The sequence below is a fragment of the Orycteropus afer genome, unplaced genomic scaffold, assembly GCF_000298275.1.
Source record: "Orycteropus afer afer isolate SDZICR_OR568_19922 unplaced genomic scaffold, OryAfe1.0 scaffold00108, whole genome shotgun sequence".
In the NCBI taxonomy this organism is placed as follows: domain Eukaryota; kingdom Metazoa; phylum Chordata; class Mammalia; order Tubulidentata; family Orycteropodidae; genus Orycteropus; species Orycteropus afer.
This window is the reverse complement of record NW_006921695.1, coordinates 792835-812306: the sequence shown is the minus strand read 5'-3', so window position 1 is coordinate 812306 and position 19472 is coordinate 792835. Positions and strand designations below refer to the sequence as shown.

Sequence of the window (19472 nt, the reverse complement as noted above, 5' to 3'; positions counted from 1 at the left end):
CTTGTAAACATTCAAAATGGCTGCACCCTCAGTCACTTTAAATATCCAAAATGGCTGCTATGTGTAAACTATCAAAATGGCTGCACCCTCCAGACAGCAGAAAGTCCACAGCTCAAACCTGTCTCCCTCCTTGTTATTTCCCTTCCTAGTCATATGCCACCAGAGCAGTTGTCTCTGCAGCCCTTGGTGACTGGAACTGATCTTTAGGTCAATTCTTGGGTCCCAATACCACTTGGAAATATTCAGGCTGTTGGTCTTGTCAGAGTAGCTAACAGACTGCAGCTCTGACCTCTCTATACTCACTGTTTTCGTTCAGATTTTTCCACTAATTGGTGCCTAATCCGGTTCTGTATAGTTCCTTTCAAAGTTCAGGGTTTCATGCTTAAGTTCTGTATCTCTGTCAATTGGTTTTTCTTTTCTTTGTTGAAGGGGGTCTGTGTCGCTTGTCTGCCTATTCTTCCATCTTAAGGCTATAAATCTTTATGGAAGCAGACTGCCTCATCATTTGCTCCTCAGCTCTTGAAAGAGGTCCTTTGGAGCTGACTTGCCCAGTGCTACACATTGTCTGATGTCCTGACTGCTGCTTCCATTGGCGTCAATTGTAGAAGCAAGCGATGTGAAGTCTTTGACAAGTTCAATCTTTTCTCAATTTATCATGATGCTGCTTATTGGTCTAGTTGTGAGAATTTTTGTTTTCTTTATATTGAGATGTAATCCATACTGCAGACTATTCTTCAATTGTCATCAGTAAGTGCTTCATGTCATCCTCACTTCCAGCAAGCAAAGTTGTGTTGTCAGCATATTGCAGGTTGTTAATGAGCCTCCCTCCAATCCTGATCCCATGTTCTTCTCTTCATACAATCCAGCTTCTCGGATTATTTGCTCAGTATATAGATTGAATAAGTATGATGAAAGGATACAACCCTGACACACTCCTTACTTCATTTAAACCATGCAGTGTTCCCTTGTCTTGTTCGAACGACAGCCTCCTGGTCTATGTACAGGTTCCTCATGAGGACAATGAAGTGATCTGGAATTCCCATTCTTCTTAATGTTATCCACAATTTATTGTCCACACAATCAAATGCTTTTGCATAGTCAGTAAAACACAAAAATCTTTCTGGTATTCTTTGCTTTGAGCCAAGATCTATCTGACATCAGCAATGATATCCCTTGTTCCACGTCCTTTTCTAAATCCAGCCTGCACTTCTGGAAGTTCTTCATCAACATACTGCTGCAACTGTTTTTGAATTATCTTCAGTAAGATTTTACTTGTGGCAATATTAATGATATTGTTTGATAATTTCCACGTTCTCTGGGATCACCTTTTTTGGAATGGATACAAATATGGATTTCTTCCAGTCAGTTTGCCAGGTAGCTATCTTCCAAATTTCTTGGCATAAGTGAGTGAGTGCCTCCAGTAGGGCATCCGTTTGTTGAAAAATCTCAATGGGTATTCTGTCAATTCCTGGAGCCTTGTATTTAGACAATTCCTTCAGGGCAGCTTCAACTTCTTCATTCAATACCATTGGTTCTTGATCATATGCCACCTCCTGAAATGGATGAAGATTGACCAGTTCTTGTGGGTCCAGTGACTCTGTGTATTCTTTCATCTTCTTTTGATGCTTCCTGCATCATTCAATATTTTGGCCAAAGAATCTTTCAATATTGCAACTTGAGGCTTACATTTTTTCCTCAGTCCTTTCAGATTGAGAAATGCCAAGCATGTTCTTTCCTTTTAGTTTTCTAACTCCAGGTGTTTTCACATTTCATTATAGTAATTCACTTTGTCTGCTCTTTGAAATCTTCTGGTCAGCTCTTTTATCTTGCCATTTCTTTCATTTGCTTTAGCTACTCTCCATTCAAGGGCAAGTTTCAGAGTCTTCTCTGACAGCCATTTTAGTCTTTTCTTCTTTTCTCACCTTTTTAATGACCTCTTGCTCTCTTCATGGATGATGGTTCTTGATGTCATCCCACAATTATTCTGGTTTTTGGTAATTGGTGTTCAATGCATCAAATTTATTCTTTAGATGGGTCTCTAAATTCAGGAGGGATATATTCCAGGTCATATTTTGGCTCTCATGGACTTGTTCTAATTGACTTCAAGTTGAACTTGCAAATGAACAGTTGATTGTCTGTTCCACAATCAGCTCCTGGCCTTTTTTTGGCTGAAGATATTGAGCTTTTCCATTGTCTCTTGCCACAGATGTAGTCTATCTGATTCCTGTGTACTACATCTGGCAAAGTCCACATGTATAGCAGCTGTTTGTGTTGTTGAAAAAAGGTATTTGCAATGAATAAGTCATTGGTCTTGCAAAATTCTTTCAAGCAATCTCCAGCATTATTTCTGCCACCAAGGCCAAATTTTCCAACTACTGGTGATTCTTCTTTGTTTCCAACTTTTGCATTCCAGTCACCTGTGATAATTAACACATCTTGATTGCATGTTTGGTCAATTTCAGACTGCAGAAGTTGGTAAAAATGTTCAATTTCCTCATCTTTGGCTTTCGTGTTGGTGCATAAATTTGAGTAAGAGTCATATTAACTGATCTTCCTTGTAGGCATATAGTTATTACTCTATCACTGACAGCATTTTACTTCAGGGCAGATCTTGAAACATCCTTTTTGATGATGAATGCCACATCATTCCTCTTCAAATTGTCATTCCCTGCATAGTAGATCATATGGTTATCTGATTCAAAATGGCCAAAACATGTCCATTTCAGCTCATTAATACCTAGCATATCAATCTTTATGCATTCTATTTCATTTTTGACAACTTCCAATTTTCCTAGATTCATACTTCATACATTCCATGTTCCTCTTATTAATGGGTGTTTGCAGCTCTTTCTCCTCAATTGGAGTCATGCCATGTCAGCAAATGGAGGTCTCGAAAGCTTTACTTTATCCATATGAGTAAGGTTGGTCCTACTTTGATGATGCAGCTCTGACCTAAGGGGCTCATCCTCCTGCACTCTATCGGATAATGGTTCCAGGCTATTCATAAAGTTGTACAGTAATATATCAGGTGTTTCTCTGCTATTCATAAGGTTTTCCCTGGGCAATTCTTTGCAAAGTGGATGGCCTCTTCCTTCTTCCTAGTTTGTCTCAGTCTGTAAGCTGCACTGAAACCTGTGCACCATATGCAACCCTAGTGGCACTTGAAACACCAGTGGCATAGTCTCATTCTTCACAGCAACATGCAAGCCACAGTAGTATGAAAAACTGACAGACAATTTTGTCCTGCTTAGCTGTTCGAAACCTCTCCACTCTCTCCTTACCTGGATCCCTGGCACTATTCTGCGCTCTTCCTCCCGGCTTCTCTTTCCCCTGCTTTCCTGGCTAGTAGGGGTGGGGCCTGGGTCCCTCCCCTCCCCTGGATCCCTGGCTGTTGCTCTGCTCTGTTGTCCCCTCTGGCTGCTCTTTCCTCCACTTTCCTGGCTGGTGCAGGTGGGGCCTGGGTTGCTCCCCTTCCCTGGATCACTGGCTGCTGCTCTGCTCTGTCATCCCCTCTGGCTTCTCTTTTTTCCACTTATATGCAGAGCTCCTTATATACTGGTATAGTCATTCAATTTTTCTGGAACTATATGTAAGAAACTTAAGAGTGGGTTATCTGTGAAAAATGCAATAGAGGTTAGGAGGGCTGGAAAGGAGATATATTATTTATTTCATAATTTTGTGTGCTATTTGAATTTACCATATACATGTATTACTTTAGTTAAACTATAAGTAAATGCATTTAGGAATTATTTGTTTGTACTTTTGATTGTGTCCATAGTAGAGTATGTGACCAGTTTTCACAGTGTGAGGAAAGCTTAGACTGAAAACAGCAGGTGATCGTTTTGACAAAATGAGAGCAAGCAAACTGAGAAAGCTTTTTCACTCTTTATAAAAATAGGGATAAAAGCCCCCAAATTTTCCTGGGGAAAAATTTTGAAAATTAAAACAAGAAGAAAATCCAACAAGATAAAATATTTATGCCTGTGGCATAAGAAGAGAAGAAAAACAAGATTCTCTGATAAAGACCCATAATTCTGGACTGAAAAACTCACAGGAATTTTTTGCTCAGATCTTTTTGAGCCAACAGTAGACAGCTAAATGTGTAGTTCTTGAAATACTTTCACAGGACAAGGTCCACTGTGGCTCTTTGCTTCTTTGCTCACAAAATACAGTGAGTAACAATTTAACAAGCGGAGAATGTTTCCTACTCCACTCACAAAGCTGAAGATACAGAAAATAAACTGTTGTGGCTATGTGAGCAGAGATTCATTTAAACACATACATATTTTCTTTCTTTTCTCTGTCTCTCTCACTCACACAGACACACACACACACACAGAGGCATACATACACACACATTTTTGCTCACACACTTAGTGTTACAAAGGCCGCTCCTCTCCCCATGAAATAAAATGGTCCTCCTAAGGGAAATTCTGGAAATACTTCACACAATACTCAAGGAAGACAAACCCAAGGGTGGGGAAGAAAGTAATATTGAAAGAAGATAAATAGTGACCAAAAGAGCTAATGTTTCATGTTTACATATTGGGAACCGAACAGAAAGTTGGAAACACTTGCAGCATACATGATTTTAAAATAGAAAAATCCTTGCACACTAAACTTTTAAATCTTTAAAACTTTTCATAAATCCCAGATTACATTTCAGTAACTATATTTCAAATATAAATCAATATCTGTGGTTGAGTGAATATGTGTACAATTCTTTGACTGTGTGTTGTGTTTCAATAAACCATTAAAAAAAAGAAAAGTTACTGAAGTTAATTGCTTAGACCACTCCAATACCATCCTAACTGGTATTCCCACTTTAGCTTCTGTTCCATTCCCATCCCATCCAACCTTCATACTGAGTCCATTGTGTTCTCTTTGAAATGCAAATCTGACTGAGATATTCTGTTTAAAAGCCTTCAAAGGCTTCTCCTTGCCTTCAGGATAAATTCAAAAACATAAATGTGCCCCACAAGACCCTCCACCATCTGGCCTCTGCTTCCCCCTCCAGGCCCTCCCAGGGTGTCTTCCCATCCTCTAGGCTTTGGACAGGTTGGGGTTTTTTTCAATCCCTCACACTCTCCCTACTTGCTCTGGCTGAGGACCTCTGTGTATGTTGTTCTGAAACAGTCTCCTCTACCCCTTTCACCTGGCTAGCATAGTCTTTTCACATATGTAATAATAAAAATTTATAAAACACATTTTAAAGTAATTTTTAAAAATATTAAACATATATCAAGTTGTTTAAACTAGCTGTGGTGTGGTGCCTAAAGCATCTGACCGCTAACCAGAAGGGTGGCAGGTCAAAGCCGCTCACGGAAAGAAGCTGGGGCAATCTACTTTCATAAAGATTTACCACCACCTCAGAAACCAAAAGTGGTTCGCTGTGAGTCAGAATCCAATCGACTCAATGGCAGTGAGTTTTGGGTTTTTGTTTTGGTATAACAAATAGTACAGAAATGACCCTATTATTTGTCTTTGAATATGACTTTCATTAGTGTAAAAAACCCATTGTGATAGTATGAATGTTAAATTCTATTGCCCCAAAATTTTTAATATTAACAGTACCAAGCAGTTTTCTAGGTATGCTATATATATTAACACACTTAATGCTTTCTAAACCTCTATGAAGTCCCTGGGTAGTATAAAGATTGATGTGTTCAACTAACAGAAAGGTTGGAGGTTCAAGGCCAGCCAGGTACCTTGGAATAAAGACCTGATTATCTACCTCTGAAAAATCAGCTATTGATTTTTTGGACACACATGTGCATGACTGGAATGCAACTTAGGAAAAAAAAAAAAAAAAAAACTTCTATGATGTACATACTACTATTAAGATTATCATTACAGATAATTCTTAGCCACAAACACTGGTTATACTTCTGCTGTGCTTGTCCTGCGAGCTCTGGTGGCATAGTGCCTAAGGTATTTGACTGCTAACCAGAAGGCTGGCAGTTCAAACCCACCAGCCACTCCAGGGAAAGAAGGTTGGGCAATCTACTTCCATAGTGATACCGCCTTGGAAACCCAAGGAGGGGTCACTATGAGTCGAAATCAACTTGACGGCATTGAGTTTGGTTTGGTTTTTTTTTTTTTTTATGCATGTCCTAAATTTGGTTGAAGTAGAAGACAGAATAATGAACCCTCAAAGATGTCCACGCCCTAATCCCAGGAATCTATGAATATGCTGTTACATGGCAAATAGGAATCAAGGTTGCAGGTTGGAATTAAGCTTGCCAATCATCTGACTTTGAGATGGAGATTATCCTGGATTATCTGGGTAGGCCCAGTGTAATTACAAGGATCCTTGTAAGTAGAAGAGAAAGGCAGAAAAGAGAGAACCTGAGAGATGGCAGCTCCACATTGCTGACTATGAAGCTAGAAGAATAAGGTCCACCAAGGAATGTGGGCAGTCTCTGGAAGATGAAAGAAGCATGGAAACAAATCCTCCTCTAGAATTTGCAAAGAAATGCAGTTCTGCTAACACTCAAAACCAAAACCAAACTCACTGCTGTCGAGTTGGATCAGACTCATAGCGACCGCTCCTTGGGTTTCTGAGGCTGTACCACTATTGAAGTAGATTGCCCAGTCTTCCTTCTGAAGAGCAGCTGGTGCCAGCCTTAGGCACTACTCAGTAGGACCCATATTGGACTTCTGATCTCCAAAACATAAGATAATAAATTTGTGTGTTTTAAATAAGTGGTAATTTGTTAAAAGCAGCAATAGGAAACTAATAGAGTTGGGTTGTTTATCTCACTTTTAGTCTTGTTAATAGTGACACCTTCCAACAAAACAGTACCCTGTCTTAAATTTCCTTTTCTTGCTTCTGCTAAATGAAGTACCTGATGTAAGTTCAGACTCCTCTCTGGTGGCATAGTGGATAAGGTATTTGGCTGCTAACCAGAAGGTTAGTGGTTCAAACCCACCAGCTGCTCCACAGAAGGAAGATGGGGCGATCTACTTCCATAAAGATTTATAGCCTCAGAAACCCAATGGGGCTTGCTATGAGTCGGACTCAACTTGATGGCAGTGTGTGTTTGTTTTTTATACTCACCCACATCTCCTTAAATCATTAATCTGGCAATACACAGACTCACAGTGCTTCCACTATATTACTATAGCATGAAAAAAGGCTAAGTAACAGCCATTATAGATTTCTGGTGGTCTTACATCAACAAAGGAGCTTTGGTAGCATAGTGCCTAAGGCACTTGACTGCTAACCAGAAGGCTGGTGGTTCAAACCCATGAGCCACTCCTCGGAAGGAAGATGGAGCAATCTACTTCCGTAGTGATACTGCCTTGGAAACCCAAGGAGGGGTTGCTATGAGTCGGATCTGACTCGAGGGCACATAATAACAACAACAATAAATCAACAAAGATAGCAATTCTTGCCTTTGTACCCCAACACACATTCTCCACCAAAAAGGCCAATACGAGGAACCCAATGCAATAGAAACCATGAGTAAAGCAAATGTCTGTAAATTTCCATGGCTCCTCTCATTAAACTGCTCATGTGGCAGGATATGTAAGTTCTCAGCCACAGGGAAAGAGAACTCACTGTTTTGATGTTGAAGTTTCTTCTTTTTGACTTCTTCCTTTTTTTTAGATCATTTCTATCACAATCTCCAAATGGTTATCAGGTCTACCAACAAGCCCATCTTGACTTTTACACTGATCAGATAATTAAGACCATGCCAGGATAGAACCAGTTCCTTCAGCAAATTGATTATGATGCTTTAGTCTTAACAATTTTTGTAAAAAAAAAAATATATTTATTTATTTGTTTTATTGTGATTTGGGTGAAAATTTACAGAGCAAATTCACTTTACATACAGTAGTTCACATACACTTTGTCTCATGACATTGACCACAATTCACCACACAATGTAACAGCTTCCCTCCCACTTCCTCTTGATAGTTACCTCTTCCCTGTGTCCATCCCTCCATGCACCCCTGCCCCGAGAGCTGTCTCCCTGTGCATAAACAGCCCTTTTTTCTCCCATGATTGTTCTCTCCAAGGAGTGTATCTACCTCAGGTAAATGTTCAACTCATATGCCTGTCTTTTGCTTGGCTGGAAGCCACAGGTGTGGTTCAATTCTAGACCTGAAAGGCAGCTAGGGGCCATAGTCTCAGTGGTTCCACCAGGCTCTATCAGACCAGCAAACCTGGTCCCCCCCTCTTTTTTTTTTCCCCCAAAATGCTTTTGATTCTTAACAATTTTTATAGAGGGCAGACTTTTTCTGGCATTGGTCCCCTGGAGCACTGTTCAGGGGCAGTTCCATCCACTACAGAGACAGAACCTTGTGATTTCATAGATCAGGTCTCTCTCCTACACCACATACTTCATCAGTTGACAAGATTTCAGACTCAGTCCAAACTTCCCGGTTCCAGTTCCAGTCCAGGTCCAAGCAAAAGCTGCTGTCAGCAGCATAGTGTCAGGAGCAGAGCACTACTCTCATTCATATCCAGCTCCTTTGGCTCTGAGAGATCCCAAAAAGTGTGATGTCTTTTTTCCCAAAGTACTGAATACTCAATCCTATTGTTTCTTCAGTTATTGCCTTAAATGTCCCTTCAGGGAAATCTGATACACCACCTACTTAAACCAAGTTAGGGCTTCATGAGATTTACTGTGATCATTAATTCTATTCCTACTTTTCTTCTACCTGATCTAACTTATCCCCATCTCATCTCATCAACAGGAAGTCTTTTATACCTACTCTGTACCAGGTATTAAATTTACCTGGTACAGAGTAGGTATAAAACATACAGTAGTGAACAAACATCAAGAAATTTCTCCCCTTATTGAGCTTCCATTTTAATGGGAAAGAATCAGCTAAATATACAAATAAGTGTCCATATATCAATAAATACATTGAAATCATACTTTAAATTACCAAAAAAAAAAAAAAAAAAAAGCAACACTCCAGGTTACTAATAAAGAATGTTGACAAAAAAAATAAAAATAAAAAAGAAGTAAAAGGAAAGAATGGTATAAGCATGATGATGGTATAATTCTATTTGGGAGGAATACTAAACAGATGAATATGTAATTAATTAGAGCCTAAGAAATACACTAAGTCTTTTCTTGAATGCAGACAGAAAAAAGAATTAAGGATTTGGGTAAATAAGGAAGTGGAGTGAAGGTCAACTCTATGGAACAAGTCTCAGATCTTTAAACCCAAGTTCCACTTGTTTCCAACCTAAACAAGTAAACCTAGATAAATAGTGTAACTTTCCTGAGCCTTGGAGTCACTATCTGTAAATGAAAGAAAGATACTTTCTCCTTCACAGGTTTGTGGACAACTTAAAAAGACAGAATTATTTGTGAAAATTCTTTTTCTTTTTTCTTTCTTTTTAATTGTGATTTGGGTGAAAGAGCAAATTCACTTTCCATACAACAGCTATTTGTGAAAAAATTCTTAAAATAGTGTCTGACACATACATAAGCCTTCAATACATTGTTTTTGGATCTGACTATGAAACCTAAGTGACGAAATCAAAAGTAGGGTTGTGGAGTGAAAATCGGCCCTGAAAAACACTCCTGTGGACTTATAAATAATGATACCCCAACAGCAATGAACACACCCAGCAACCAGTTTTTGGTTTCTAACATCATTCTCCAATAAAAGGAACCAGGGCTACAGGAAGAAATGGCTGATTCTAGGACTGTGGCAGGGAATATACAATATGATCCCGAAGCATCTTGTAGTACCAAAAAGTAAGGAAGTGCTATAATCAAAACAAAATAAATAAAAAGATACAAATACACACACACACACACAAACAATAATTCAATCTTGTCAAAGGACACAGAAGGTAACTGGAAAAACTCTTAATGGCCAAAGCTGGAACAATTTGAGCAACAAATAAATAAAATAGTATTGGATTATAACCTAAAGTATAAAATAAATATTCATGCATCCATATGATGTAAATAAATAAGTAAATTGGGAAAGAAGAAACAAATCTCCCCTGCAGAAAAATTTCAAATAATTTATGTAGATACTCCACCCTCAAGAATGTGGAGCATAACTCATCTTCTTCAGTGTGAACTGTACATAGTGAATTCCTTCCAAAGAGTACCCACTTTATATTATAGAACTCACTGCCATTGAGCCAGTTCCTACTCATAGTGACTCTATATCAGAGAGTAAAACTATCCCATGGTTTTCCAAGCTTGCAAATCTTTACAAAGCAGACTGCTTCATCATTCTTGCATGGAGCAGCTGGTGGGTTTGAACTGCCAACCTTTTGGTAAGCAACTGAGTACTTCAACCACTATTTCCACAGTATAGAAAGGGGTTAAAATTAGTTGCTTTACAGTAGAAAAACCTGAAAACACTACTTCAGCCAGGTGATCAAGGTTAGTATCAACAAAGACGGTCATGCCGATGGTCTGTATCCTTGATATAGGATGAAAATGGTACTTTATCTCTGTCGTCTTTCTCCAAAGAAACCATAACCTTAGTTTAATCATGACAAAAACATCAGAAAAATCCACATGAAGCATATTATACAAAATACTTGGCCAGTACCATCAAAACTGTCAAGGTCATAAAAAATAAGGAAGTCTGAGAAATTATCACTGTCCAGAGGCACCTAAGGAAATATGACTGCTAAATGTGTGTGGTGTCTTAGATGGTATCCCAAACCAGAAAAAGAACATTAGGTGAAAAACGAAGAAAATCTTGGTAAAGTATGGATTTCAGTTAATAGCAATGTATCAATACTGGCTCACTAGTTGTGGCAAATGTACTATATTACTATATTAATATTAAAGGAAACTGAGTGTAGTGTATATATGGCAACTCATTGTGCTATCCAGGCAATTTTCTCTGTTAATCTAAAACTGTTCTAAAGTTAAAAAAAAAAAAAAAATTTTAAAAAGTAAGAAAGAAAAACACTCTTGCAATAACTGACCTCTAGCAATATGAAAAAGATTCCTACAATTAAATTAAACCACGATAGGAAGCAGAGTTAGAAGAGAGTTATATGTACCCAAAGTTTGAAGAAGAGGTTTTTCTGTCCATTAATTTAAGCCTTTGTTTGCCTCTGCTTTTTCTTGGCTACAATTTCAAACTCAGAGTGTATTGCTTTTTTATTTCAATTTAGGGATAAGAACAGCAGAATGAAACTCTGATGTCTGTTTTAAATTTAGTGGCAATTCTAAAGTCTGAGGCTTTTTTATTTGAAATTTAGGATTTCCAATGTAACACATAACTTTTTCAGTAGTTTTGTTGCAATTCTGTCAGCCTGTCTCTTTGTTACTTTCAACAGGGCTAGCCCTGCCCACCTCACTTTGTGTTTAGCATGATACCAATTGATAGTTCCAAAATGCAAAATAGTTTTATTGTGAGCTCTTGCTTTCCTGGTTTGATTTTTCTACAATATAGGTCAGTACATGCCCCTCCACTGTGACAACTTGCACCTTCCTCCCCTAGTAAGGGGCACAGTTCACATCATGTTGAGCTGAGCAATAATCAGAAAGGAGAGCATGAGAAATAGTCATTGCATTATCCATTAGACACTCGATCGGTATGTTACTTCAAGAATTACAATGTCAGAACTTGACCACCAACAATAATATCCCATTCTGAGAGAAAGTGAGAGAAAGGAAAAAGAAAAAGGAAGACTTCATTGCTTAAGGTCCATTGTAGTTTCCTCCAGTTTTCCTAAAAAGTAAATGCAAAGCAAGCAGGAGGAAACATCCCAGGATTTTAAATCTCATGAGACCAGAATCTGTGAAAATCCTGTTTAAAACCATCCCGTGAAATTGGTTTTGGGACATACCTCCCGCTACTTGATCACTCAGCTTCTGCATCTTTCTAACAATCACCCTGCTGGACGTCCCCTGAAGACACAGCAGCTGGCTAAGTCTCCAGACCAGACTTCTCTAACTGAATGTACAAGTGCAGATGGAAATGATAAAAGTAATTCTGGCTCAGCAGCTACGAACTCTCCACAGCTTTTCCCCTCACAAGTGTACTGCCTATTAGCCTCACTTTGGGGACTTTCAGAAGCCAGGAAAACTCTGACACTCCCCTCCTCCAATCCTCAAAGTGTGGCAGGAGCCTCCGAGTGATGCCATCTTGGGATTTTATCATCCCTTAAGTGATGAGTTTTACATTCAGATCACGTCCCTGAATCTTTGAAAACTTGTCCAACTTTGCAAGACGTTGAGAACCTGCTGGTCTGGACCCTTAATTTTCTCTAACTAGAATTGCCATAAGCAGAGGCTATCCAAGATAAACCAAGGCGACTCGCGACGCTCGCCTCCCGGCTCCCCGCACAGCGCCCTGCCCGCACCCTGGATGCCCGGCTTGCGGAGCGAAAAGTCAGATGCTCCGCAGCCCACCCTCTTTCCAAAGCCCCCGCCCGGACCGCCGCGGCGAGCGTGGCTTGGAGGGGCTGGGGGTCCGGGGGCAGGTGGTCCAATCAGGAGTGGGTGGGAGAGTGGAGGTACAGGAGCAACTTACAGCCCAGGGCGACCACCAGGTAGCGCAGCAGCAGCAGAAGGAGGCGGTGGTGGCTCCTCCTCGCCATCTTCCCGGGGGCCAAGCTGGCTACTCCTCCAAGGCCAAGGGTCCAGGCGGCAGGAGCGCTGGCGGCGGTTCTGGAGCCCCAGCACTTCTGGTGAGGGAATGGAAGAGGTGGAGGGGCGGGACCTGATGGATCTCAGGTTCCCGTTCTCTGGGAGACTTTGTAAATCGTTGTCAGGAGGCAGGTCTTCCTTGAGCCCCGGGATAAGGGGTCCCGAGCTCTTCTTTTTTTTTTGGGGGGGGGGGTGTTGAGAGGAAGCCAGACAAGGTGTCCACGGGATCCCAGGGAGGGCTCAGGGGGAGGAGAGGGGTGGAAGGGAAAGCCTTGCGGGTCGCCCGCGCCGCGGGATTGATCGGCTTTGTGTCTGGCAGGCCGGGGTTGCCAGCTGTCCCCAGAGCGAGGAGCCGGGGGCGGGGGCGGGGGCGCGGGCCGGAGGGGGCGGTGAGCCGAGGTACTGCGCCTGCCCCGCTCCAATTCCTCGCTTCCTCTCCTTGGCACAAAACTTTGGTTCTCAACCTCGGGGTGGAGAATTTTGAGAAATATCAGAGCAATGAGCGAAGCTGCGGGTGAGGCGCCCCAGGAGATGGGGGTTTATGGGCTTTGCCTCCGACCCGAAGGGGGAAAAAAAATATATCAAGATTCATGCAGGACAGCAGTTTCATATTTGAGCTGCTGGTCCTTTCATATTTGACCCTTGGTCCTTTCTTAGTTTAAGCTCTTTGCTCTTTGGAGTGTTAAGGTGTGTTTTGTGTTCTTTACTTTTCCACGTGTCAGAGTTCATCTAACGGTGTGAAATATTTATCATGTTTCTTTTCAGTTACATAACTGCCGCCTGTGGAGTTTACCACATGTTAAAACTCTACAGCTGCCCTTTGTCAGGTTTATTTTTGGTATACTGTGCTTTTAAAAGGGAAATCCATTATGAATGCTCTGTTTCATGGTTTAAAATGGACCCGCACTTATACTGCACACACTACTAAGGCCAAACAAGCAATTTTTAAATTAGGTCCTAGAGATCAAAAAATGTCTGGTACATTTAAGAGCTTCTACTAGGACGGGTCTTGAAAAAGGCCATTCCTGGGAGAAAATATTATATATATAATATACACACTATATATAGTATGTATATAATATACATTATATATATATAATCTGTATCTATATCTATAGATATTTAAAGATAGAATCATGGATAAAGTTCTGTATAGAAGACAGTTGATTGAGTGGTGTACACACAAAAAATTCAGCTAGTTGAGTGGACAAAGGCCACCAGATCTCAGATATGCAGAGCTGTGAGGACTGAGGCATCCCTGCTGTTGCCTTGGTGACAATGATGGAAGCTTAATGACTGTGGGAGAGTGTGGGGGAGGAGGGACAGAACCCAGAGGCCCAAAAAGGAAAGTCACAATGGCACAAATGTTAGAGCATTCACTCATGTCATAGGAGAATAAGGGGCATATTTGTAAGCATAAGCTTATGCTAGTTTTTTTGGGTGGTAACAGGAAAGCTTTTAAACTTCCAAAGAAAAGTTATTGGTGTTCTCTTCTCTTAGTGTTGTTTCAACTATGTGTCTCTTTTATTCCTTCCTAAAAATGCAAAAAAGGCACACTTGAAAAAAAAAAAAAAATTCTGTGACATCCTATGTGAGTAATTGATTCACTCAGTTATTTGTCCTTCAGCCAAGCCATTTGTCAAATGGCCACAATGTACCTGATGTTGGAGGACAATGATGAACAAGACTGAGCCTTTATTGCTGATGAACTCAAAGTCTTTAGGAAAGAGAGAGAGTCCACTCTGGAAATAATTCTGATGAAGCAATGATACATGTTAATGAAGGACCCAAGACAGTAACAGCTGTTACTGATGCTTTCTCTATAGTATAGGCCAAATAATGCAGTAGCTAATCCTCAGTAAGGGAGGTAACATTATCATTCCCATTTTACACATGAGAAAACTAGGTGAAAGATACTAAATGCCTTCCCTAAGTCAAGGGTACAGGATGATCCTTCTGTTGGGGAAGAGGAGAGTAGCCTCAGCTGATTTCTTTATTGATAAATAGTTTCCCCTGGAGTCAGTTCTGACTCATAGATAACTATGTGTGTCAGAGTACAACTGCGCACCATAAGGTGTTCAATGGCTGATATTTCAGAGCTAAATCACAGGCCTTTTCTACTGCAGCACATCTGGGTAAACTGGAACCTCCAACTTTTCAGTTATCAGCAGAGCTCATTATTCACCCAACCCAAACCCACTGCCATCCATTTGATTCCGACTCATAGAGACCTCCATTGGGTTTCCAAGGCAGTAAACCTTTACAGAAGTAGATTGCCCCATCTTCCTTCCATGGAGTGGCTGGTAGGTTTGAGCTGCCAACCTTTTGATTAGCAAATATCTTAGGCCACCAGGGCTCCTTACTATTCACCCAGGGACTCTTTATTAGGCCTTGGAAAATGAGGCAGAGTTTTCAAAGGAAGGACATTCTAGGTAGAGGCAAAGAGCAGAATCAGAAGCTGGGAAATCTGAAAATACATGGCTCTTGTAGGGACAGTAAGGTACTATAGCCAAGAGTATATGTGGAATTGGAGCAGATGAAGTGGTAGCAACTGAAAAGGAGGTTGGATTATGAATCAATACATTACAGACTGTGGGAGCTCTGGTAGCATAGTGGCTAAGGCACTTGCCTGCTAACCAGACGGCTGGCGGTTCAAACCCACCAGCCACTCCTTGGAAGGAAAGTTGGGCAATCCTACTTCTGTAGTGATACTGCCTCGGAAACCCAAGGAGGGGTCGCTATGAGTCGGGTTTGACTCGACGGCACATAACAATGACAAAAATATTACAGACTGTAGTCCTTATCCTATAGGAATGAGTTTTTGGATTTTTTTTTTTTTTTTTTTTTTTTAGAACACTAGGTAGGCTTGGAAAGATCTAAATTATAGAGCTGTCTTATTCAATATGGTAACCTCCAACCCCACGTGGATATTTAAATTTACATTTAATAACTTTACATTTAATAAAATTTTAAATTCAGTTATCCAATTGTAGTACCCCATTATAGCACAGAGATAGAGCATTTTCATCATAGCAGAAAGTTCTATAGGATAGTGCTGTCATAGACTGATGATTCTTGTAGAAACGGAGGATGGGTGAAATAAGACAATAAGGCTATTAGATAAATCTAAAAACTATTGGCAGTATTTCAAGAAAGAATGAGAAATGCCTGAATGGTCACAGTGGGATGAGTGAAAAAGCAGGTAGATTCAAATGATGTTTTATAAACCCTTATGTCACCAATTAGATACAGGGATGAGAAAGGGGAGAAAGGTTTGAGAAGGGTTGGGTGAGGAACATTTAGCTGAGATGACCGGCAAACTGTTAAAAAGATAGATCTTGAGCTCAGGAAACCCTCAGGATCAATTAAGGAATAAATGTAAATATCATCACCTCCTAAAACAGTAATCTCCAAATCTGGCTGCTCCTCAGAATTCTCTAGAGATTCTTCCCCCACCCCCTCCTTTGTGATTTTGGTGAAAGTTTACAAAGAAAATTCATTTTCCATATCTTAAATATGATTCTTAAATATATTCTCTTAAGAGGTATTCTTAAATATGATTCCCAGCTTAAAATGTTGTTAAAATTCTGAGTGCCAGGCTCTAACTCTGGAGCTTCATTCAGTGACACCTGGGAAGCTTTATTCCCTACAGCACTCTACTCAATTCTTAAGCAATCAGTTCTTGGACTGATGTTCAGGGACCTCTCTGGAGGACAGAAGAAGTCATGAGAGTGAATGGATTCAATCAGACAAAACAGTGGACATTTATCTTGTGGTAAATCTACAGAAGTGACTACAATAAGAGGAGGATGATCCAGAGAAAGGGCAAAGCATGAAAAGAACTAGAGATAATTAATAGCCAAAGATGGAGATGCATAGGGTATCTGGATTTGGTCATTAACCACTGGGACAATAGAGAAAGCCAATCTCCAAATACTTGTAAAAAATTTTTTTACAGACTTGTGTTCTATATTTGAAAAAAAAAATAGCTAATGCACAAGATAAAAACAAATAATGAAATGGTTAAAAACAGTAGCATCAGCAGCAGGAAGGTGAAAGGAATAGCAATAGCCAAAACTACTTCATTAATGAATGGCTGGAAGCAGGCTTCATTACTGCTTGCCTTATAAGAATCCTGAGGCCAGCAGCAAAGGACACTTTATAGGGAGGAATGGTGAGGAAATTCCATGGAAGTCTTTTTCATTTCCTCTAAATTTTTTTCTATTCTACATCATCATACTGTCTTCCCACACCTACATACCTGTCATAACCACTTTCATTCAGACATTTTAAACAGTTTTGCCAGGTGTGGTGGTTTTGTTCGTGTGTCAACTTGGCTGGGCCTGGTTGAGTGGCTGGGCAGTTGGTGGCAGTTATTCCCCATGACGAGACTGGCAATCAACTTCATGGTGAGATCTACCACAAGCAGCTGAGTAGCTGCCTTTGGGAATGTGGTCTGCTTCCTGTATTTAAGGAGAAGCCTTGGGAATGGTCTCTAGCCTTTGGCACGCTTGGACCCTGCATGTAGCCGTGTTGTTGCTCAGCAGCCTGCTATGCTTTGCCAACCTTGGGACTTACAGTGGACTTAAGTTAATGGCGTGTCATATGGATTGCTAACATCGGGACTGTGCCTTTTTACTTGTCAACCTTGGGGCTTCTCAGCCTCAGCAGCCAACAGCTGGCTGAGTGAAGAAATGCCTCTAGTTCAAGTGGGCCAGGAGCAGGAGACAGAGCTGGTCCCAAGGTTGAGGGGCTTTCATCCAGCCCCTGGAGCCTGGCACTTTGAACTTGGGCATAAATCCTCCAAATTGTAATAATAAACTCCCGTTTGTTAAGGGAAATCCCATTTGTGGTATTTTCTTGTCAGAGAGGCACTAGGTAACCAGAATACCAGGTAAACATAAATGGAAACTTGATGTTTTAGGACATCTTGCCATATTTTATTCTTTCCACTCTACTTCCAAAATCAAAGTAATGCTGGGGAGGTGCCGAGGCACATTTCCTAAAACAAGCAACAAAGAAAAGGGCTGGGTTTGAATTGAGTGACTTCTCACAACATCTCAGATTTGGTGTTTCTGTGTTGGATGGGTTATTTTTCCTCATGGGTGTGGAGAAGGTGCAGGAAAGTGTGCCCACACTCTGCAATTTAGAGAAAAGAACGAAAACGAAAAAAGACATCCATTTCCAGAACCACATAAACACTCAAGTGTTTCTTATGAATTTTAAATTTCTATGGATGGTACTCAAGGTCTTTAACTAATAGATTACTCATTGTCTAACCACCCTTATCCCTCACTGTTATCTCTTTGGATCATTTTCTAGGATAAACTGATTTTAACATCCCATTCTGATGTACTCTCAAGCACTTTTATGCCTGTGCTCACTCCTAACCCCCACTGCACCCAAAAGAACTTTTCCAGAGCAGCTCACATATCTCTAGCATGTAGCCTACATTAACTCCCTCAGAGGGACCTCTCATTCCAGCTATAGTGTAACAACACAGTGCTCAAAACTGACTACCAAGAAAAAAAAATCTCATGCCCCTCACCTGGCTCTAATTACTACAAGCAGAAGCATTTTCTCTTTCACTTTCTTTGATCTTAAATTCCTTAACCTCACTAAGTTAGTTCTGCCTGACAATTAAGTGAAGTTCATCAGCAGTCATTAAATTAGTTATGAATATTTTCTTTGAGGAGCTCTGGGTAGGTAGTGCCTAAGGCACTTGACTGCTAATCAGAAGGCTGGCGGTTCAAACCCACCAGCCACTCCTTGGAAGAAAGATTGGGCAATCTACTTCCGTAGTGATACTGCCTCGGAAACCCAAGGAGGGGTCACGATGAGTCATGACTGACTCAATGGCAGTGAATTTGGTTTTTGGTAAGGTGGTACATAACATTAATTGTCATAGAGGCTCAGAGACTTAGGAACCTGCTCATATTCACACTGTTAATGATTGCAAACCATCTGGCTTCAAAGACCCCATTATTCCTCCATTCACTTGTTTCGGTTATCTCCTATATTTCATTGACTCCTCAGTCTATATCTCTGTAGCTCAGATCTTCCTCCAAAGTTTCAAATCAGTTTTCCCTGTTTTTAGAACATCTCTACCTAAATGTGTTACTCAAAACCAATATGTATAAAATTGAGCTAAACACATCAACAAAACCACTTTTTTTAACCCCATTTTCCCTTCTATCTACTGTCTCTTCCATTCTTTCTACCTTCTATTATCTAATATGTTGTTGCTGTTAGGTGCCATCGAGTCGTCTCCAACTCATAGCGATCCTAGGCACAGCAGAATGAAACACCACCTGGTCCTGCGCCAGCTCCGCGATCTCTGCTATACTTGAGCCCCTCGTTGCAGTCACTGTGTCAATCCATTTCATTGAGGGCTTTCCCCTCCTTCATAGACCCTCCACCTTACCAAGCATGACATCCTTCTCCAGGGAATGGTTCCTTCTGACAACATGACCAAAGTAGATAAGATGAAGTCTGGCCATTCTTGCTTCCAAGGAGCATTCTAGCTGCACTTCCTCTAGGACAGATTTGTTAGTTCTTTTAGCAGTCCATGGTACTTTCAGTATTCTTTGCCAGCACCACAACTCAAAAGCATCAACTCTTCTTCAGTCTTCCTTCTTCATTGTCCAGCTCTCACATGCACATGAGGCTATTGAAAACACCAGGGCTTGTGTCAAGCACACCTTAGTCCTCTAGGAGACGTCTTTGCTCTTCAGGACTTGAAAGAGGTCCTTTGCAGCTGATTTGCCCAGTGCTATATGTAGTCTGAGGACCTCTGGTAGCATAGTGCCTAAGGCACTTGACTGCTAACCAGAAGGCTGGTGGTTCAAACCCACCAGCCACTCCTCAGAAGGA

At 40.7% G+C, this 19472-nt stretch overlaps 1 protein-coding gene across 1 annotated transcript in view; it reads right to left on the bottom strand.

Annotated features, from left to right (window-relative positions):
• The window catches only part of JAM2 (junctional adhesion molecule 2), a 120929-nt gene extending 110535 nt beyond the window's left edge, over positions 1-10394 (bottom strand). The window contains exon 1 of the mRNA XM_042781339.1: positions 10256-10394. Coding sequence (XP_042637273.1) covers positions 10256-10394 — 139 coding nt within the window. The remainder of the gene's footprint in view (positions 1-10255) is intronic.
• Positions 10395-19472: the final 9078 nt, after the last annotated feature.